The 24,000-nt window shown below is 32.9% G+C and overlaps 1 protein-coding gene across 11 annotated transcripts in view; it reads left to right on the top strand.

The window, feature by feature from the left end:
* Nucleotides 1-24,000, top strand: part of FOXP2 (forkhead box P2) — a 583,344-nt gene that overhangs the window by 519,278 nt on the left and 40,066 nt on the right. For 9 of the 11 annotated variants that reach the window (XM_064374250.1, XM_064374240.1, XM_064374228.1 and 6 more), the window contains 5 exons: nucleotides 865-1,042; nucleotides 12,648-12,861; nucleotides 14,582-14,686; nucleotides 22,038-22,125; nucleotides 23,711-23,794. In XM_064374250.1, coding sequence (XP_064230320.1) covers nucleotides 865-1,042; nucleotides 12,648-12,861; nucleotides 14,582-14,686; nucleotides 22,038-22,125; nucleotides 23,711-23,794 — 669 coding nt within the window. The remainder of the gene's footprint in view (nucleotides 1-864; nucleotides 1,043-12,647; nucleotides 12,862-14,581; nucleotides 14,687-22,037; nucleotides 22,126-23,710; nucleotides 23,795-24,000) is intronic. The other 2 variants (XM_064374262.1, XM_064374266.1) reach the window with 1 other exon arrangement.

Below are 24,000 nucleotides of genomic sequence, written 5' to 3'. Positions count from 1 at the left end.
CAGGAAACAGTTTTGACCTCCTGAGGCTTTGTTTCTGTTTGGATTTGTGAATAGAATTTCAGACAGCCATCAACTACAGAATAGAAATTGCTCCCTTATTTCTCCCGAGGCTTTGGGCAATCCACATGACTTGCTCCATTATGCAGTCTGTTTTCCAGTGAGCGCATCAGAAGTTTCTCTTTTCCCCAAACTAAAAAGGAAAGGTCTTCCACAGCAGCTTGTCTTTCTCTGAAGTGTGACTGCCATCTTATACCCTCCAGAGTCCAAAGACCTCTGGTTTGTCTTGTAATGCCTCACAAAATTGGAAGTTTTACTTTTTCTTATAATAAGGGCACTTTTTCTTGCCTTGAACATAATTCTGCCTTTAATGTATTCCAACAAGAGGGGAGAAGAGAGAGAGAGAGCTAACAGGCCTATCCTACGAAGGCTACATCCCAGTTTACTAATAGATCACCAGAGACCACATTCATGGACCTCTGCAGATCAAACTTACTCAGTTGGAAAAAAAAATAGTGTGCTGTAGAAGTTGACTATTTCTGTAAAGTGGTGTTCTTTTAGTCTAGAGAAATTTATTATCTACAATAAGTAGATTTTTAAAAGCTGAACCTTTATTACATGCTATGTGTAGACCTTGCTCCATACTTTTTTTGATGCAAGTTCCTTGGTTCTCTAATGCAGTTTAATATTTGAAAAAAAAAACAACTGAAAATCTAGAACTTACTCACCTTCTGCCTCTGAACTTTAACTATGGGATGACCAAAAAACCCACTCAGGCAATAAAAGGAATGTGCATTTCTCTGTAAGAGAGCTGTTTGTACAGGCCATGTTCTCTGCTGTTTACTGGGTTGGGTTTTCTGATGCCAGCAGCAGCAGCAGCAGCAACAGCAACAGCAGTTGGCAGCCCAGCAGCTTGTCTTCCAGCAGCAGCTTCTCCAGATGCAACAACTCCAGCAGCAGCAGCATCTGCTCAGCCTTCAGCGTCAGGGACTCATCTCCATTCCACCTGGCCAAGCGGCACTTCCTGTCCAATCGCTGCCTCAAGGTACATACAAAATGTTGTGCACACTTCATTTCAAATTTTGTACTTTCTACCATTTCATGGCCTTTCTGCCATATACCTTGAGAAATTTTGTTTTTATCACTTTCAAGTTTATTATTAAAACATGATTGTTAACATGGTTACATGACCCATTTTCTAGTGGCTCAGAAATTTTACCATATACTGCTTTCAAGTGCGTAGTAAAACTTTCAAGTGTTTTGTGGATATTAAATGTGTATTTATTAGTGTTATGGGCACAAAATAATTTATAAGGGCAACACAATTTAAGCACTATTGAATATACAGGAGGATCTGCAGGGAATTGGATTACTGGGAAGGCTGACAGCAGTCCATTTAACATAAGTGAGCTGATAGGAGTTTGGTGAACAGCTGATAAGAGAAAGATAAAAGTTCCTAATCTTCACACTGAAATCAACACATGTAAAAGAGAGTTTGACTCTCTTTTATATATATGAATGACTATAGAGCACATTCCAAGTTGAGCTTTGTAGAACCCCATCCTATGTCACAGGACCATATCCATCCTGTTTTCTCTCTCATGATATTGCCTACGCATGTACTGTAAACTATAGTTTTAAAAAAAATCTGTCAACTGTATTCTGATTTTTCTATAAGAAAACTTTGAAGGTACTCTGTCTGATAATACAATTGTTTGTCATATCCATGACCCTTCACTTTTGGGAAATGGAAAGAGTTTTAAGTTAAAAAAGAAAAATAATGGTAAACAAATGACTGTGTGCTAAAATTCTCAATTCAGGTAAAAGTTATATATCATTACATTTCATAAAAGGATATTTCTACTTGCATTTGGATTTTGTTGGGATAAACATTAATCCAAATATACATTAATTCAAATTAACTATATTTGTCACAGAGGAGTTTATATTGTAGTAGCATTGGCTGTACATTTTGCTGACTCTAAAGGACATACTAAAGAAAATCAAGAATCTTGTGATAATGTTCTTTCTTTTTATTTATCAAACTAATGTCTCCTAGGCTTATTTTTCCCTGATTTTCGTCTCTCATTTGACTTCAAAATTTCTCATTCACCTGATTGAAGCACTCCTAGGAAATCAGAAAAGATGAAGTTTAAATAGCAGAAGAAAAACAAAGCAATACACATATTTTTCTGAGTTATTCTAAAGAAAATTAGAATAAATCATAGTGTCATTTTATCAATGAATGTTCTGTTCACAATTTTTCTTCTTTAGAAAATAAATACAATTTAAAGACAAATGAAAAAATAAAGTAAAAAAGAAAAGATTTTATAAAATTATTTCAATGTAGACATGGATTTCTTTGATAGAAACTATATGAAAACAGAAACAATCTTTATTTTCTTGTTGTCAGTAAAATTCAGATGAAATCTGCATTAGGACACAATTATATGAGAATTTCCTCAACAAAAAAGTACAGTCTACCACAATCTTACTTTATTAAATCTATTCAAGTAAACATTTTAAGAAAGTTAAAAATATGTGCTAATAGTAACACAATGTAACTTGTTTAAAACATATTGTGAAACCACATTCTTTCAAAACAAGCAAAAACTATCTTTCTGAAAAATGAAATTTATAATGCTATAACCATTCTAGTAGTTTTCAAATAGAAATTACCTGAAATTCAAATTCAAATTTATTTTCATAGAATTGTTATTTCTCCTTTTTCTTCTGTTTTTATCCTTGATAAGATATATGAGAGATAAAATGAGAGAATGAAGAACATTTAGGAAAGGAAAGTAAATCTGAAAACATCTGTCTTTGAGCAGAAAATTTATATTTTAAAAAGGAAAAAAGATGAAATCATAAACCAAGTTTTCATGAATATAGGTTAAAAAATCCATTTGAATAAATGTAGGGCCACAAATATAGTTGGTTTCCTGATCAAAGTTTGTGTTGTTGCCATGTTAGCCACACAAACTGGCATCATCACCTTATTTTTTACGATTTAGATGATTAAGTGTGAAAAGTATCATTGTAGAGGCTCATTGTGTGTTGAGTACACCAGCTACAGTAAAGGAACCTAACATTATCATGCTATGCTGGGTCCCAAAACTAGATGAGAAAAAGTAAAGAAATATTTGTTGTACAGTAAAAGCCCTGAATCATTACTTCTTTAGTTAGGGTTTAAGGTAAAAACATTTTGAATGTTTTTATTATGAGTTTCCAGTTCATTTTGCACCAGGTGTTTGGTTGGTTGATTGATTAGTCATGAAAAATAGCCATATGAAAACTAAGTTGGATTAATGTGCAATGATGGATAATGTTCTCATTGTGTCTTTAAAAGGATATCTTTTTTTTAATTGAGGAGTCTCGCTCTATCACCCACGCTAGAGTGCAGTGGCGCTAACTCAGCTCATTGCAACTTCCGCCTCCCGGGTTGAAGCAATTCTCCAGCCTCAGCCTCCAAGTAGCTGCAATTACAGGTGTCCACCACCACACCTGGCTATAATTTTTGTATTTTTAGTAGAGATAGTATTTCACCATGTTGGCCAGGCTAGTCTCCTACTCCTGACCTCAAGTGATCTGCCCACCTCGGCCTCCCAAAATGCTGGATTACAGGCCTGAGCCACCACAGCCGACCTAAAACTATGTCATATTTTATTTATTCCTGTAAGTTAACACAACTTCTTCTTGCTACTTTTAGAGTTACAACTTCTTAAATTATATTAAAATATATGTATACAAAAATGAGAAATAAAATTATAAGAATTTTGGTAGAATAGCAGATTTATTGACATTTTTCTCTAAAGTTTTATATTTTATCATCATAATGTAAATTACTTTAAATATTAAGCATTTAGAGTCATTATTAATATTACTATAACAATGCATTTTACTGTAAAACAGGTAAATACACTTCCATCTCCTAAATATGTGTATGGTTTATACACAGAGTTATGATAGGTTTACACATAAGTCAAATAGAAAGGATGGCTTTATAGTTCCATCTTGAATAATATACTGATTATAAATCTCTGTAATATATAAATAACATAATTCAGTTTATATATTATCTAGTAATGAAATTTAGTGCAACAGTTTAATGAACCAGTATCATTGTCTATTGGTTAGGAAAGATGAAGTTAGCTTTAAATATTGGTATGTTTTTGACATCCAATAAAAGTTTGTGTACTCTAATCCACAATATATTCACAGGTTTATTTTGACTGTCTGGATAGAAATATATGTAGTGATGATTTTCTTTCACTCCAAATTTTTACATATTTTTAAATTTATACACGTTATTTAAAAGATAACATTTTCATTAACAATTTGAAACACCAAACAGGGAATGCTAGATTCTAGCCAGTCTTCTTTTGAATTAACACATTGTAGAAATAGAGACTCTTAGAATAAGAGTGGTTGAATAATAATTAAAAATGAAATATTTTGAAACAAAATATAATAATATTTTTTAGGCTGAGTTAGAATTGTGCTGAAGATAGTCTTTGGGTTCGCTCTGCAGCCAAAATTAGCTATTTGGCTTTGGCTTCATTCTATGCTTATGGAAGTCTAAGTAGCCAAATGCCTACTTCTGACATCCTGGATTTACTGCTTAATCAATGATCGTGTGCTTGTGTAGATTACTGTTGTATGTAATCGTAGCAGTAAACTAGCAATATGAACAATGCGTGTCATGCAGAATTACTACCATCTCAGTATTCCCTTTCAAATATCAAAAAAGTTTTCAATTTATAAGTTGGAGGAAAAAACTTATTTGGTATTTTATGTGCTGAAATTTCATTACTGAATTGAAGTTTAAATGTACTTTTATTTTGCAGGTATAAAACTCTGCCAAGCTACCTGTGAATGCTGTTAATTTTATGTTTAAAAAACTAGTAAATAATTACATATATAGAGAAATATTGAGTATGTTGAGTTAGTTTTTGAAAAAATATAAAAAAGATTGAGATTAAATTATATCATAACTCTAATTCTTGTGGAATTATTTTGTGAACTAGAATGTATAACATTAAAATGAATTTAATTCCATTTAGCTCATAAGTCTTTTTTTTTAAGTTTTGTTTGGCAATTGTTTACATCTTGAGAGGAAGACTGAAAAGCAGTGTGTCAGCTTTGCCACATTAAAATATCATGATGAGAAAAACCAAAAATTACTGATTTTGTAATAGAATATCAAACTTTTAAAATGCAACTTATGAAAAATTTAGTAGTAAAATGATAGTATTAGTTTTTGTTAATATCAGATATGTTCGTATATCCCATAAGTTTCTTCTTTGGTGAAGATATTTATCTTTGGTCTCAGTTTTCAGTTGAATACCTACTTCTGCTCCCTGTAATTTGGCATTTAGACAAAGTGTGTATTTAGTTCACCTCTCATTTGACAGGCATTTTACTTTTTATTTTTATTTTTTATTGCATTTTAGGTTTTGGGGTACATGTGAAGAACATGTAAGATTGTTGCATAGGTACACACATGGCAGTGTGATTTGCTGCCTTCCTCCCCATCACGTATATCTGGCATTTCTCCCCATGTTATCCCTCCCCAACTCCCCACCCCTCACTGTTCCTCCCCTATTTCCCCTCCACAGACCCCAGTGTGTGATGCTCCTCTCCCTGTGTCCATGTGTTCTCATTGTTCAACACCCATCTATGAGTGAGAACTTGCGGTGTTTGATTTTGTGTTCTTGTGTCAGTTTGCTGAGAATGATGGTTTCCAGGTTCATCCATGTCCCTACAAAGGACACGAACTCATCATTTTTTATGGCTGCATAGTATTCCATGGTGTATATGTGCCACATTTTCCCTGTCCAGTCTATCATCGATGGGCATTTGGGTTGGTTCCAAGTCTTTGCTATTGTAAACAGTGCTGCAGTGAACATTTGTGTGCATGTGTCCTTATAATAGAACACTTTATAATCCTTTTGATATCTACCCAGTAATGGGGTTGCTGGGTCAAATGGAATTTCTATTGCTAGGTCCATGTGACAGGCATTTTAAAGATGGGCATTGGATCTGTAGGTGATAGTAGGCCTCTAGTCAAAAATAAATCAATAATATGTTGAGTTTGGCAAATTATAAATGAACACCAAGATCTCTGAAGGATACTCCAGAAACTGAATTCTCTTCTGAAGAAGAGAACTGGGTATCCAGAGGTCAAGGCTGGTAGGGAAGTTTACTTTCTAATATATACCCTTTTCTGTGATTCAATTATTCTGGCCATATGTGTATACCAATTTGTAAATTTCACATTTAAAATTTAAAATTTAAGATGAAAACTGAAAAGAACATAGTAATATCTCAGTAATTCAGATTAAAATATTAAATATCAATTGGCTTAACAAAATATATGATACTAATTCTTCTACCAAAACTCACTTTATTAATTTAAATTATAAATAATCTTAGAAAATAAGTAGAGTACCACTAAATAAGTTAGTTAAAAATTCACAGTATACATACTTTACAGCATAATGTATACAATTATTTACTTAACATTAAAAATCAATTACTGGACATAAAAGAAGAAAGGACATTGAAAGAATATTTTATTTTTTTGAGTGTCAAAAAGCTACTAAGGAGATTTTTACTAATAAAAATAACTTTTTACTTGTGATACTAATAAGTAAAAATCACCTTAGCAGCATTTTCAAAGCTGTGTTGAAACTAGCATAGACATTTTTAAACTTTGTGTAGCTTAAAGACATATAATATAGATGTGACTTAATTCTCAGCACAGTTACTCCACAAACTCTGAATGTAGGATTAAAGAATTATTATTAGGCCAAATACAATGGCTAACACCTATAATCTCAGCACTTTGGGAGGCTGAGGCCGGAGGATCACTTCAACCCAAGAGTTCAAGACCAGCCTGGGCAACATGGTGAGACCCTGTCTTTCCAAAAAAAAATAGTAATTAGCTGAGCATGGTGATGCACACCTGTGGTCAGTCACATCCTAGCTACTTGGGAAGCTAAGAAGGGAAGATCACTTCAGCCCAGGAGGTCAGGGCTACAGTGATCTGTGATCATGCCACTGCACTCCAGTGAGACCCTGTCTTATGAATTATTATTAAATTATTTGTGGTATAATAGGCAGTTTGATTAAGGAATTACCCTTTTATTTACTCACCTCCTGTGGTAAAAGTCTTTTAATATTTGTGGTACTGGCAACGAATAAGCACAAGCCCAAGTCATCATCCAGAAGTAGAATAGAGATTCCCAATTTTTTGTGGCCATGGAATTTTAAAATTGCATAATTATGAAACTTTTTGGCACGACTAGTATATATATCCTTGAAATAAAAGAAACTGAATAATCTTCACTTAAGATGAAAGTTGTCTATTAACTATAAGAGTCTAGCCCACAGATTCCCAGAGTATGTTTGCCAGTACACAAGTGTTCTGGCCAAATTTTAAAACTCTTTCAAGTAATACTCTTTGAGCTTTCACTGACTGCAGGCACTCTTACAGACACTGGGATATAGCAGTGAAGAAAACAGACAAAAATCCCTGCCATCATAAAACATACATTTTAGTGTAGAAGGCAGACAATAAATAAAGTAAAATATATAGTGGTGAGTGCTAAGGAGAGAAATGAAGGCAAGGATAGGAAACATCTAAGCAACAATAGGAAAATGGGGGACCCTCAGAAGGAGTCCTGAGAAAAGGGTTGATGAGTAATGATCTGAAAAGGAGAGGAAGCTCTGCAACAGATTAGTTCTAGAGCAAAGCACTTAACTTTTCTTTGCCTTAGTTTCCCCATCTCTAACATAGGGATAATAAGAGCAATATTAATGATAATAATGGTTTGGGGTACTAGATTAGATACCATATGTGAAGCACTTAGAAAACTGTCTGGCATATCAAAAGCAGTTAAATAAAACAGAGACGAAGAAAACCCTAAAGAGAACTGAGTTGGGGTTGAGGGAGGGGACTGTATAAACAGGAGCTTAGTTTTGAGCATGGAAAGTTTAAGAAACCAGGTAAGGTTACATGGAATTTTCAAATATAAAGACTGTAGTTTAAAGGAGGGGTATGGGCTAGGGAATCAGTTGGTGACTCCTAAGCTTACACCTGGCATTTAAAACTTAGGCAAACTAGTGTAACTGTAAAGAGTTTCTGGGGCTTTTCTTCCTCAAACATATTTGGAAAACACAGTTCAAAATGAGATTCAAGTTTTCTTTGTTACTACACATCTCAGAACTATTTTACATGAATAATAAGTCTCCAAGATAGAGAGGCAGACCTCTTAGATTAGCAGCATTTAGAAGACTACTGTTCCATAGAACACTGTTTTGGAAATAATGAACTTATTATATTACTGCCTGAAAAATAACCTAGATTAATTATTGCAAACCATCAAGTCTTAAAGCCCTTAAAACTTTCAAAATTGTACAAAATCAATTGGCTAGTTGTTTCATATTTTCTAAGTAGTTTTGTATCCATATAACAGAGCTGAGCAATTTTTAGGTTGAAAGCTTTGTCCCAAGAGCAAGGTAATAGTTTTCTTTTTAAAAATTTCCCGCCAAAATTATCTGGAGCTTCAAGAACTACAAATGACTGTGTTTCCCCTCTAAAATTATGATTTTATTGATCTGGGTTGTGGTAAGGCCTTTAGAGATTTTAAAATATGCTCAGGTGATTCTAATATGCAGACATTTGAGGATCCATTGCTGCTAAAAGAAATCTCTGCTTCTTATCTATTATATAACATTTTAAAACTATTTATTCCTATTTTTAATTAAGAAACATTATTTGGATTATTCTAACAGGTTATTCATCAAATATTTATCAAGAGCCTACTAAATGCCTGACATTTGTTACCTTGTTGCAATAGCATGGTGATATCACTATTCACTTGTATGTACTTTTAGAAGGCAAGTGGATACTTAACATAATTAAATTACTAATAAAACCCAAAAACTGAGTAACTAGTAACATGATTAGTTGATATAATCTCTAAAACCATCTAAGAGTCTTTAGCTGAGATATAAAATATTGTTAGCCACTCAATCTGTGTTAGAAGCAACAAGTGCCGTATATAATTCTTTAGACATTGATCTTGTATGGTAGCAATGTTCATATAGAATATGCCCTTTACGAGTCACAAAACTTCCATGTGGGCACCAACATGTCTTCAAGAAATGTATGACTCTATTATAATCAGTGAAATCAACAAGTATTTATTGAGCACATACCAGGCACAGTTCAAGGCAGTGGAGATACACCAGTAAAATAAGAAATTCCCACTCTTATAAAACTTTGATTGTATTAGAGGGAGACATAATAACAAGAGATAGACTAGATAGATAGATATATAGATAGATATATATATAGATAGATAGATAGAGGATAAATTGATTGATTGATTGATTGATTGATAGTAGATAGATAAAATGGTTTCAGAAACTGATAAATGATCTAAAGAAAAATAAAGTAAGATGAGTTAAGGATTGCTAGTCGGGAGGGTGGGGAGGGGCAGGGGTTGATAGTGTGGTTGGAAACTTAACAGGAGGTGAACTTTGAACCATCTAAGTGAAGGGAAGGAGGAAGGGAAGACCTGCAATAATAGGTTGTGAGAATAGCCAGAGCAGAGGTTGGAAAGGAAGCAAATGTTTGATATACTTGAGAAGCAGCAGAAGACTAGTACAACAGAATGAAATGTGAAGAGGGAGCAGTAGATGAGGTCAGAGAGACAGGCAAGAGCCAGATAATAAATGCAGTGCCCCATAGGCCATAGTAAGGGTTGTTGTTTTTGTTGTTGTTGTTGTTGTTTTCTTCTAAGTATTCTTGAAAGCCTTTGGAAGCCTTGCCTGGGAAGTGACATGACCTAATTTACATTCATAGAGAGAATATTTGGCTAATCCATGAAGAGCAAATTCGTATATTCAGGGCAAGGTAATAGCAGGAAGACAGTTGGAAGGCTGTAGCTGTGTTCCAGGCAAGAGTTGGCAATAGAGCAGAGAGACAGCTGGTAAGATGGTAAAAGTTCTACTGCAAAAGACATGTTGATGCTATCATGAAAAAGGATTTGCTGATGAAGTTTTCCTGTTGGGACACCTAACATGCACCAACAGATAATCAAAACGTTACAGTCAGAAAAGTTTCAGAATTCTGTGTTAAAGCAATAATTACAGATCTTTATGTAAAAACTTGTTTCCTATGTAAAAGAGAAACCTTTCTTTATAAAGCCACTTTCTTTTTTATGGAAAAAAACTGTAGTAACTTTGGAAACCCAAATTATCCTGGTTTTGTTGTTGTTGTTTTGGTTTTTGCTGTTGTTTTTGCTCTTTTTTTTAAGGCTCAGGCCTTGTCTTAAAATCTCAGGGAGCCAGAATCACTGAAATGATAGCTTTCAGTGAAACTACCTGTAGGAAATTGTGATAGGCAAAGCATTTTAAGGTTACCACTGTGATAAATAATGTGACCAGAAGTTATGTTTGGAACAGTGAGAATTCTTCTGTTGCTATTGGGTAATTGCCAATACTTAAGATACAGTAATACATAGATCAGGGATTTGTCCATTTGCAGGGATTGGTGTGAGAGGGTTCACTCTTCTCATCATCATATTCTGTTATCTTGCCCCATCTCCCCTGCCTCTTCCAACCTGCCTCACCTGACGCATCTCTTACATCACTATAGTATCTAACGTAGATGTGTGTTAGGTTGGGAGAGGTTGTTTGAGTTGCACTTTCTTCTTTATATTAGATGTTATAGATGCATATAGTGATTAAGAACATAGATTTTGGAGCTCTACAGAGCATTGAGTTTGAATTCTGCCCACTGATCATAAATTGAGTGATCTGGGGCAACATATTTAATCTTTCTGAGCCTTCTTGTAAAATATAATGAGTTCTAACCTCAAGTGAGGTTAACTGAGTTTATAAATGTCAAGCACTTAGTGAAACACCAGAATATAGTAAATACTCTCTTCATTTTTTTCCTGAACATATTTATTCAGTAGTTTTAACATTTTCTTAATATAGTATTTTAAGAGCAGAGGTACTAAAGCCAGACTGCCTGGATTTAAATCACATTTACCATGTAGAAGCTATGTGATCTTGGACATATTTTTGAACTTCTGTCTTTCTTTCTTTCCTTTTTCATAAATTGGTTAAACTAACAATACCAACTACATTAGTTTGTACTGAGGATTAAAAAGCATAAGGCATATAAAAAATATACAAAGATAAGCTGGGTGCAGTGGCTCACACCTGTAATCCCGACACTTTGGGAGGCCAAGGTGGGTGGATCGCGACGTCAGGAGTTCAAGACCAGCCTGGCCAACATGATGAAACCCCGTCTCTACTAAAAATACAAAAAGTAGCCGGGCGTGGTGGTGCACCTGTAATCTCAGCTACTCAGGAGGCTGAGGCAGGAGAATTGTTTGAATCCGGGAGGGAGAGGGTGCAGTGAGTTGAGATCATACCACTGCACTCCAGCCTGGGTGACAGAGCAAAACTCTGTCTCAAAAAAAAAAAAAAAAACAGACACAGTATTATTTTGTAAGTCAAATACTGTAAGCAATAGTCTCTCAATACTTTATTTCAAAATTAGTGTCAAAAACAAAAGGATTATATTAGCTTTTTAATGTTTATTGTTGTATAAATCAAGTAAATTTGCATAGTCTGAACCAGGGAATTGTTTAAAATGAGTAGCTGATTTACTCTATCAGCCATAAATGAAAGAAAAGTTTAGATATTATCTGCTTAGTTGATCCAGTTAAGTAAGCATATTGGTTTATTTAAGACAACAAAATTAAATTTAGTTATTTAGTTTGCCCCTCTGAGAAATATCAAAATAACCAGATAATTGTCAAGTCTTTTTTCTTCTGAATTGAGTGTTAACTGTTTTTCCCTGACATTTTTATTTTCCCCTTTTTTTCATTTATTTCTTTTGATGTTATTCTGAAATCTATTTCTCTTTCAGTTCCTCACTGATTAAAAAATAAAGAACACCTTACTACTAGCAATAAGTAAAAGCTACTCTTAAAAGTTGAGTAGTTCAATTTTTATTTTTATTTATTTATTTATTTATTTTGAGACAGTGTCTCACTCTGTCACCCATGCTGGAGTGCAGTGGTGCAATCTCAGCTCACTGCAACCTCTGCCTCCCAGGTTAAAGTGATCCTCCCACTTCAACCTCCTGAGTAGCTGGGATTAAGGCATGCCCCACCACACCCAGCTAATTTTTGTATTTTTAGTAGAGACAGAATTTCAGCATGTTGGCCAGGCAGGCTGTTCTTGAACTCCTGGCCTCAAGTGATCCACCTGTGACAGCCTCCCAGAATGCTGGGATTACAGGCATAAGCCACCACTCCTCATCCTAGTTCAGTTTTTAAATGGAACATCAAGGGATTTTTTTTTAATGCTTGATATTATTCTCAATAATTTCATATGGCAGTATTTCCCATACTGTTCCCAAATTGATACTCTTTAGAAAATAAATGATTTTTTTTCGAGACAAAAGCTTTGGTGCTGATGGTGTAAAAGTGGTTTTTTGTTGTATATTAATTAATGCAGGTAACATCACTGTTGTTGTTGGTATTAATCTATTAATAACACAAAGCTCATTATATAAACTTTACCTTGCTATATTAGTGAAGCTTTCTTTCACTTTATAGCTGGCTTAAGTCCTGCTGAGATTCAGCAGTTATGGAAAGAAGTGACTGGAGTTCACAGTATGGAAGACAATGGCATTAAACATGGAGGGCTAGACCTCACTACTAACAATTCCTCCTCGACTACCTCCTCCACCACTTCCAAAGCATCACCACCAATAACTCATCATTCCATAGTGAATGGACAGTCTTCAGTTTTAAATGCAAGACGAGACAGGTAAATCTCATGAGCTTTATTCTATATTTATCATCAGATTTTATTTTCACCATTGAGAAAAGAAAAAAGAACAATTTGTACTTGAAATAAGGACAAAATGTATAGAACAACAAATTAGAAATCTTGAGATTATTTATCTTATTATATCCTTTTTATTATCAAAAAGCAGTTCAAATACCAAAAGTTGGATGGATATAGTTGGGGAGTTTGCCTGAAGAAATTTATTTTTCCATGAGTGCCTATGGAATGATTGTATCGATATATTTTTATGACTAAGATATTATGATTAACCTGATTGCTGAGAATATTTTTCAAGCTAAAAATCAGTTCTTTAATTTCAAATAATTAAAGATGCATGCATATACCTCTTATATATTTCAAATGTATGACTTGGAAATCCTAGAAGAGATAAATGTATAAACACAAGCATAATAAATTAGGATGGAAAATCTGGTTTGCCTTTTTCATTGTGGCATGATGAAATTTGTAAGTACATTAAAATAAACTTATGTTGGTAATTTTATGATTAAATTCAACTAAAAATTCAAAGAAATATTATTTGATTTGTTATTAATATTAAATATGTTATGTTAGGTAATTTTTAACTTACTGTTTTATTTTAGTTGTATAAAAATTGTAAAAGGAGCGTTCATGTACATTTGTCCTTTAGTTCCATTTATTTAGGCATATTGCTCTCTAATCAAGTCCTTTAAAGTAAATTGCATATAGTTCATAAGCTAAAATATTGCTAAGTGTGAAAAAAATCTGTTTTGAAAAGATGAAATAAGTGTAGGATTCTTAACATAATGGTTTAGGCTTATGTATATAGCGCCAAACTTCATACGTAAGTGTAGTGGATTGATAGTATTATGTTAGGTAATATGATGAATATGTTCCTTGCCATAACAAATTCTTCGTCATAAACAAAAATATTTTTCAAATAAACATATTTAATTATTGTACAGTTGAAAATAAAATGCTATAATTCTGTGATGTTTCTGGCCTTCATTTGTGTATCATGGAAAATTTTTCTGGTTAGGTTTTATATTAGTATAAAGTGGTATGCTCCTGAATGCCTTCATGCTGTTGTTTTAATTGTGATTAATTTGATGATTATATATCCCAAAAGTTGGTTGATTTCTTTGGGATCTCTCCATCTAACATTCACTTATCAAAAGTCTTCAATAATTATATAAAGATATAGCTAATGAATACTGTTCCAAAGTAGAATTTCTAAATCGAGTGGAACTAGTAGAAATATATATGGTTTATACATAAATATTAAACAATTTAAATGATCCTAGAAGTCCATATCTTCTTTAAAAAGAGCATTTCAAAAATCTTATGATAACTGTCGTATTATTTTCTTAAAAATAAAGGGTTTTTTTCACTTGACCACATATGAATATATATTTTTTATTTAGAGGTAAAATGTTACATTAAGGTCATATGGCAGGATTAGCATATGATATTATACAGTCCTCTTAGTTTTTCATCCTTTATTAACAGTCATCTTTGTCTCTATTTCTCCTCTAATTGGAACATCATCTAGCCTTGGCAGTTGAACTATTCAATAGAACGATTAAATTTTTCTGACTGCTCTGAGCTGAATTGACCTGTTTTGACCTGTTTGTCACTGATCGTAACCTGACAGGCGCTAGCAGCCTGCAACAATTATAGCTTTTTGAGATGAATCTGACGTTGTGTTCTTTTGCTACAGCTCGTCACATGAGGAGACTGGGGCCTCTCACACTCTCTATGGCCATGGAGTTTGCAAATGGCCAGGCTGTGAAAGCATTTGTGAAGATTTTGGACAGTTTTTAAAGTACGTTTTTCACTTTTTTTTTGGCTGGGGGGCTGGATTATATGGGAGTTTTAGGCACATTATAAATAAACAAAAGATGAAGGAGCAAAGTAAAAGTCCATAATAAGACATACTTGAAGATTTCTGTGGGTTGTAAGTGGATTAGCAAGGTCAGGCCTCATCTTTTTATGAAGATATATTACAAATCACTTAGTAAAGATTTTTGAATGAATGAAAAATATTAGTCTACAATAATATGTCATTAATAATTCGAGACATAACAATTATTTATAAAATAGAATTCTTTTAAGTTTTAAGTTTCTAATTAATAATATGTGAGTCATCATAATATGTATTTCAGTAAACATTTTGAAGGTTTGTTTTTTAATTACAGGATTTATATATTTTTAAAAATAGTGATATGTAGTATATATGTTTAACTACAAGAATTAAAAATGAAAGTTTATTCTGGCTAAAATTTAAAGAAATACCTACATTTCATTTTCATTATTACTTTTTGCCCTTAGAAATATGAAGAAAAACACATGGCGATATGTTTGTATAACAGATTACCTGGCTTCCCTAGCTTAAAACCAAAACTGTGTATATTCTTAATTTTTAATACAATATTTTGTTTAAAAAATTCTTAAGGGGTTCTTTTTTAAGGAAAACATTCATCTTTCATGAAATGTTTTCCATACACAATTCTGGTATATAAGAGATTTAAACAGAGAACTACAGATAGGCTTATGGAGATGAGTAACTTCACAGGCTGAGACTCTTATGTTGTCATGGTGCAGCTAACAGGGTGAGTGAACTGTTTCATGCTTCATCAACAATTAAGTTAATTAGCTCATTTGAAATTGCACTGCTTTGTTGCCAGGATGTTGGCAGAAACATCAAAAAGATGTGTTTACAAATGGAAGACTGACTACAGGGTATAGAGCAAAAGCACCTTAACAACCAGGCACAAGTACTTGGCATCACAATAACTTTATAAATGAATTACAGTAAGACTTCCACAAAGATTTTTTTAACCTTTTATCATTTCTAACTAATTAAGAGAAACTTTGATTCATATACCACTATGGCGCTTTGTAAATGGCCTTAAATGAAAATTTGCACTTCTCTTGTATCAAAACAGTTGTGAGCTACCATTTCTTTGGGTATGAAACTGATTATACGCAAAGAGACCATTAAAAAACGTTAGGTAGATTTGCTGAAGTTTTCTTCTCTTAAAAAAAAAAAGTTAAAGCAAAGAAAGAACATAGGAATATTATTTTAACAAATGATTTCCCATTTCTTCATGTTAATACATTAGTCCTTATCAATATATTATTCCTTGCCACTGAAATTATATAGAGGGCTATTGTTAAACTGTTTTTTTTTTAGAGTGGTAAATTATGCCATAGGACTAACCTATTCACAATGCATTTTATTGCTCCAAATTGTTCTGACAAAATTCAAAATAAATCTTTAGGGAAAAAATACATATTTTCCTTTAGTATGAAATGTTTATAGCAAATCGAAAGGAGCATTTTAATTTATCTCAAATATTTATGTTTTTATTACTAACAAGCAGATAAATATGAACCCTTATTTTACCATCCATAGTCTTCTTTCATATTCATGCCAGTGTTTAAAGAAAAAAAAAGAAATTACAATTAGAAAAGCATTTCCTTTCAATTAAATATCAACTTTGGTTCCACAGACTGACCATTTTTCCAACCCATTAACTTTATAGGGATGACAGAACTAATGACAGGAGGTTTTAAGGCTTTTTTTAGTCCATTTTTGTTTTGATATGCTTTAGATTCACTAATTCAAAGATCTGTGATATATTCTGTTAATAGAGCTAATATAAGTATACTGAACTGAAGTGAAATATCAATTAGATATACTTTTCATAGGGACATTGTTTGTCTTTAAACTGTGTTAGAAATTTGAAAAGAAATAAAATATCTCATTAAATGAATTAACTTCAGTTATTCAAAAAAGTTTATTTGGCATCTGTGTGGGGAGTGAAAATGAAGAAGGAAAGCATCACCACTTACACAGATTTTTCTCAGAGGACTTTGCTTTTCCTTTGTAATAATGGAGAAAATTGAGGGTTTGGGGAGGAAAACTATAGATAAATTAAAAAGCTGTAAAAAGTTTTTAGTTCTCACTTTTTTGTGTATCCATTCTTCCTAAATTTTATATCCAGTGTTCATTATGAAAGTATTTTAGAAAAATATTATTGTGGCATTTTTACTTCTAAAATGCACTAGAAATACATTTTACAGCTTCAAGTTTAAATTGGCATCAGATAACTTATCCCTTGGTTTGAAATAAAAGGAAACAATTCATTTTTACTATTTAGCTGATATATATTAAATTACAAAGAATAGTAAAAAATATATTGAGTCCCAAATTCTTTTTTCACATTACATCCCAAAACAAACTAGAGGAATCGTTCTTTTTTTACCTCACACCAAATGAAAAGCCATTATAGAACAGTTGCATATGTATAACACATATATATTTACCTATATATTATATATATTTATGTATTTTATATATTTATGTATTGTATATATATTCGTATTCTTACATATTCTTTAATTCTTATATACTCTTTGAGGCACTCTTTTCAATTGGATAAAAAAATTAAGACTAAGAAGTAGTTGTTTATAACAGTGAGATGAAAACAGAAAACAAAAGATGAAGAAGGAAGTCCAAGATAAAAACGTGTTTAGGAAAATTTTTGAGTTTTACTATAAAGTAGGTGTTAACAGAAGCTAACCATTTTTCCTGACCACTAATTGAGGATCTCACTAGATCACTGAAAGCATTTAATACTAGTTCTTCATTACTGTCTTATAAATGTCAAAGTGTAATAACATCTGACAAAACTTTAGAGTAGTTTGTCTGCAAAATTAATTATCATTCCATTGGAACTAAGTCAGCTTGAATATAGATGGATTGACTTTTAGAGCTTAAGCCAAAAGGTTTACAGTATAACATTCCATTTAGCAGACAAGTGTTCTTGAACCTGCATGCACAGATGCCAGCACACAAAACATGGTCTGAGATACAAAGGTGGAAATACTCTCCTTTAAGAAAGGCAGAATGGCTAGTGTCTATACGGATATTAACGTGTTAAGGATTAATTAGTCGAAGGGTGTAAATGAGTTAAATTTATTACAGACCAAATTTTTAAGGCTTGATACTATATGAAGAGCAATAGAAAACATAATGGAAACAGAGTAGTTTATAATAGAAAATTGTTATCTGTTTTATTGCAGCTGACTACTCTAAAAATTATGCTCTTACTTAATGTGTATTGTCTATTTCTTTGTCTTTGACTAGGCAGCATGGCTACAAAATTATGACCTCAAGAAGGCATTCTTTGAACTTGTCAGAATGTTGTTTCTTTTGGTGACAGTGCCCCCATCTCTCAAAACTAAGGCATCTCACATAATCAACTAAATGAATAGTGACAGCTAACATTTTGTATTTAAACTCCTGTCAGTGTTTAAACATAAAAAGCTTGATGCAAAATAAATCAAACACCAGTGATATGCAAGTGAAACATTTTGTTAAAACAGTCTTTGACATACTTGGATTTAAATCTGATCCCTTTTTAGCTTATAAAATGCTACAACTTTAAATGAATTTGAAAAATCTAAAGGTTAAAATTGAATCACTAATCTGGAGTGTATATAATTGAAGTTACCACATACATTCATAATCTATAAAAGCTTCATTAAAGAGAATTATGCATTAAATACACTGGAAGGATCCGCTCCTACTTTTTGTCTTCCTGAAGTGCTTGCTTAATTGTTTTTAGAAAGAATTTGACTGCTTATTTATGTTTTTTCTAGTTTATACTATCTACCTAGCACACAGATTCAATGCAGTTTTGAAAGAACGTCAGTCGACCACATCATTTATTCCATTTTGAAAACAAAAATCAATATACCTATAAAGTGACCCATAAATTAGAACTGGCTCACACAATGTTTGTTCAGTGCTGCCTTTCTGAAGGCACCCTTTGCATTTTTTTCTTCACCTCTCTGTTTGAACTGCAGTCTCGGTAAGAGGCTCATTAGGGGACATTAGGGACTGCAGCTAACCAGAATTCCAGAGCTTGCTTTGCTCTTATTAATGCATAGTAGAGTAGAATGCATTTAAATATTTCATAGGCATTCAGTAATTTGTGTGTAATCGCCTTGTTAGCAGACCAGTAGAAGTAGAACAGGCCTGTGAAATGGTGTTAGTGATTGCATGGGTAATTTACAGACCTTTGCCATCAGAAAGAGTATTATTGTTGGCTAGTATGAAGCTGTGAAATAGAACTACCAATAAGTAAAAAAAGAAACTTAATAAAGGTTTTGTAACAAGCATCTTCAGGGATAACAACCCCACTTGGTCCTTTTGAAGCAGCCATAATTTATGACATAGGCAATATATCAAATGCATAAGATAGTATTATGGAGCATTCATATGAAAAGGGTATTTGCAACATTAGTTCCAACTTCCTGCAAGGGACATGATTAAATGATTAATGAAATGTCCCTTTGCATATGCATTTTGAAACAGCAATTAGGCACTGACTGAGAAAATCCACCAATCCTCTCATTTTTCAGTATTATCTCATTCTTGATTTATAAATCATAGAGAATTTTTGAACAGTAATGTGTAGTACCTGAGATAGTTATAAAAACATAAAAGAGAATAATTTGGGCACAAAATAGTCATAAATACATAAATTCATAATTTAATGTTAATACTTAGCCTATTTACTTAGTCTTATTGCATTGTATTTATATCTGACACTATTTCTGTACTTTGATTGGCATAATTAAGTAGAGGGAATGAATAGGCACTATTCTTTTACATATCACTGGTAAACAATAGCGAGGAAAGGAGAAGGGAGATGTGGCAGAGGTATGTATGTGTTTTTCAAGTTCTCAGTAATCCACTGGAGGCTGTTCTATAAATGATCATTGAAGGGCTGCAAGCTAGCCTATAATTACAGGAAAGAAAGTGGCAGCTCTGGCATTTCATAACTATGTGTCCTCGAAAAGTGCTTTGTGAGTTTGTCACCAATGATAATTTAGATAGAGGCTCATTACTGAACATCACAACACTTTAAAAACCTTTCGCCTTCATACAGGAGAATAAAGGACTATTTTAATGGCAAGGTTCTTTTGTGTTCCACTGAAAAATTCAATCAAGACAAAACCTCATTGACTATTATTGTAGTCTACAGTCTCTATTCTAATAAAAGCTGCATAGATAAATTGAATAGGTCTCTAAGACCCAAGTATATAATGCAAACATTTTGTACTTTTTTTAGTTCTTTAAATATAAGATCATGATTATCACTAAGCAGTAAACAAGTATAAAAAATCATTTTAAAAAGTGATTTCACACGAAAAACAAGTTACACTGACTACGCCTTTTATTGCAAACCCGCATAGTCTACTTATCTTGCTTCCTCCATTTACACCCTAATCACAGTGTATAACTGAAGCATTTTTGAAAATATGCCTCATTTTTTCTGATATGAAATAAACATATTTGTGCTCCCCAAGAGTTCATGGTGAAAAAAAATCTTACAGAAACACAGCAATATGAAGCATTAAGAATATAACACACAACTGTATTATGCTGGTAGAAAATTGTCTTACTGTTCATTTAAATTTTGGGGAAAAAACCCTGAAAAACAATTTTTAAATGTTGTCTTGTTACTTAGGAATTGGTGACACTTTCTGTTAACTAACCTCTGGTTTATTCTCACATTCCATACCTCCTTTCCAGAGAGGGTGAGTGAATGTCAGTCCTCTCCACAGTTAGGTTCACAGCAGAACAAACCTGAGCTGAGCTTAGAGAGCAGACAGGTATAGTGGAGGTGGCTCCCCTGCATCCCAGCCACACTCCTTTAGCTTAACAGTATCCACTTCTCTATTTTAGTCCAGTTTCTCTTGAACCAAGACTTACAATGTGACAAGGTAGATACATGGAGGCTTCATTGTTATGATCAATTAGGCAGTATTAAAACAAACTGGTTTAATTTATCAAGGTATAGGCAAAAGAAAGGTTTCTGATGGTTGAACGTAGATCTATAAACAAATAAACCTTCTTGTTTATAATAAAATTAGTTTTTCTCAGCAACATGACTTTAATTACCCTTCATATGTTTTACATATATGTGTCTAAATTTTTTCTGCTTCATTATGAATTTCAAGAAATATAAGTAAATAATTTGAATGGATACAAAAATATTTTTGTTGAATTCAGTATACCCGGGGCTATTACAACCTTTTTAGACTATTATATCATTCTAAATGGTACTTGAGCCCACATGGGTAAATATATAAATTCTTATTTAATTTTGTGAATTTTTTTTTCAATATGCCATTTCACTTACATGCATTGATGAGAACATCTCTGAAATTGCTGCCTTAGTTTGCCCACTGGTAAAATAGATACACCAAAGGATGTTGAATTACTTGAAAATTATCTCCTTTAATTTTGGGAGGCATCAAAGACATTATATATTACAAATTACAGAGTATATATTACTAAATGTTTTTATGTTCATTGGAGATGCTGCTTTACTAAATTACTTATGGTGTATTAACATACCACTCATTAAAGAGATCTCTTTAAACATTATATAGAAATAATAATGGTAGACTAATACATATTCAAGATTAGAGTAAGATCATTGAAATTATTTATTTTTCACCATTTAAAAAATAAGATTAGGATAAATGTCTCCTAGTTAGGACACTAGACGTGAAATGTCAGTCTTATTATTCTGATCAGAATCTTCAATGAAGTTTCTTCATTACTATCAGCAAATCATCATTCTTCATAAATATTGATGTTTCCATGGGATGATAATTTGCCATCTTTACCTAATGCATACCACATCCCAATGAAATAAGACATTGCTCACTAAAATACATCATAGAAACAACAAACTGTTTTAACAGAAATGGAATAGAAAGTTGCCTTTGTTCTCTTCAAAATTGCTTTTGGTTCATATATTTGTAAGCTGTTCTTTTTTTAAAAAAATGGCATAAGTAATAATACTTCTACTATAACTCCGTAAATGGTCTAGGGAAATACTTTTTATAATAACAGATAAGCTTAGAGACAGTGACATTTTCTGCCATTTGAAGAGTCTCTTTACATTACATAAATAATTTTCACACAACACGTAAGCAGCTTTAACTTTTTTCTATATGGTTTCAAGGCTTGCTGTTTTCCCAGTGCACAGGAACATATGACTTCAGTGTAGTGCTTTTTAAATGTAGCATATGCCACTGATATTGACATCACTTTACATTCTGTTTTGTGTCTTCTATTTGTTTAGGCACCTTAACAATGAACATGCATTGGATGACCGAAGCACCGCTCAGTGTCGAGTGCAAATGCAGGTGGTGCAACAATTAGAAATACAGGTTTGTTAAATGCTTACTTAATGGACTCTTCTCAGATGTCTGGTGTGTTACATTGAGTACTGAGCATATTCTGGGTCTTTCAGGCTGCATCTTATTGTCTTAGTTATATAATAACTAATGGAGATACATTGATAACCCAGGAAGGACTGCTATAGTTTAATATACTTATCACTTATATTTTGATAACTTTTAGACCATATAATATGCATTTGAATATCCCAAAGTAGTCAGATCTAAGTTTTTTCCAATGTAGGTTAGACAAAACTCCCAATTAGATATGATTTTATTACAGACACAGGTTTTGCATGAGCTAACCTTGATTTTTTCCATAAGATTTTATATTATAGCAAATAGCCAGTCTTTACAATATCATGCTTGTAATATAACACCCTGAAAGAGTCTTCTTTTTTCTAGTCTATTTTTAATTAAAGAACTTGTAAAAATTATTTATACTTTTCTTTAACTAAAGGCAAATAATTTAAATCACAAATGGTAATATATGTGCTGTATCAAATGCTGCTGTTTTAAGTTAAAAAAAAAAAACTCTATTAATGTTGAAACAAAATTTGGCCAGAAGTAAATAGAATTCATAGAACTGATCAGAAATCAATTATGTCACCCAAAGTCTGACTCTTGCTATGTTTTACTAAGCCTTTAAGGCTTCCTCTAACATTTCATCTTAAAGATTATCTTTTTCAATAAAACTAATACTTTGTTTCATTTAAATATACGATTTTTCTTCATATTTTATTACATCTTATTTCAGATTCATCATGTCATTGCTTTTTTCTCAGAGAGCTACTAAAAATATTTTGTTTTGACTTGTAAAATAATCAAGAATACAAAACGCACCATCACTGTTATAGTTTAAAAAGCTTTTTATAAACCTGTTTACCATTTATAAAAGGTAGACTAAAACCTAAGAGTTCAGCTGATGATACAGTCTTCAGTGTGACCAATTATGCCTCTTTTTTTTTTCCTTCTGCCGTGTCTGACTGATGGAAAAGTAAGGTCCGTCAGTTGTAATGAGACCCAGTGCAAGTGTAGATGCCGACTCCGTGGCAGAGTTCAGCGTTTCACACTGCCTGGTCTCTGTCACTCTATTGAATTAGATTGATGATGGCAGATTGCAGGGGGCACTAACTGGACCTCAGTGGGAATGCATGAAGTGTGTAGACAATCCTGGCAGGCACTTCGCTTTGAGAACCCTTCACCCCTTCACAGCTGTTGGCACTAGTCCATTGCTAACAGTGTCCACAGGACTTTAAAGAGACACCATGGGCCTTCTAATTTATGGTTTCAGTAACTTGTTACTGTCGAGGCAACTGTGACCTCAATTCTCTTATTGACAAAAAGATGAAGTGTTATTTGTTTTCTCTGACCTTTTAACATAAGAAAAGCTATAAAAGTTTTTCCCCTCCATAGCTAAAGTTGCGGTTTCTCCCAGATAAGTTCCTCCTGACACAGACTTTTATATGCAGGAATCATTATTCTGAGGCAAGCTCAATGATAAGATGTATCACTGCAATAAAATAGCTGTATCAGTCATTTCTAAAATGCTTCTGATCTCACTCTTTCTTAACAGCTTTCTAAAGAACGCGAACGTCTTCAAGCAATGATGACCCACTTGCACATGCGACCCTCAGAGCCCAAACCATCTCCCAAACCTGTAAGTGCATATTGCTTTATAAACAGTAAATAGCTCTCCCAATGTAACAGACTAAGAAAATGAACAATTTAGTGACAGTTAGAAAACAATGAGTGTGATGAAAAATACCGCAATAAAATGAAAGTAAAATGTAATCGCTTGTCAAATTGTATGTTTCTTTTAAAGTAATGCTATCTTTTACAAAATCTATCCAATCTACACCGTGG

The sequence above is a fragment of the Aotus nancymaae genome, unplaced genomic scaffold (assembly GCF_030222135.1).
Source record: "Aotus nancymaae isolate 86718 unplaced genomic scaffold, 86718_ANA_hifiasm-v0.15.2.pri h1tg000002l, whole genome shotgun sequence".
Classification (NCBI taxonomy): Eukaryota; Metazoa; Chordata; class Mammalia; order Primates; family Aotidae; genus Aotus; species Aotus nancymaae.
Note: the sequence above shows the minus strand (reverse complement) of the source record. Positions and strands in the feature narration are given on the sequence as shown.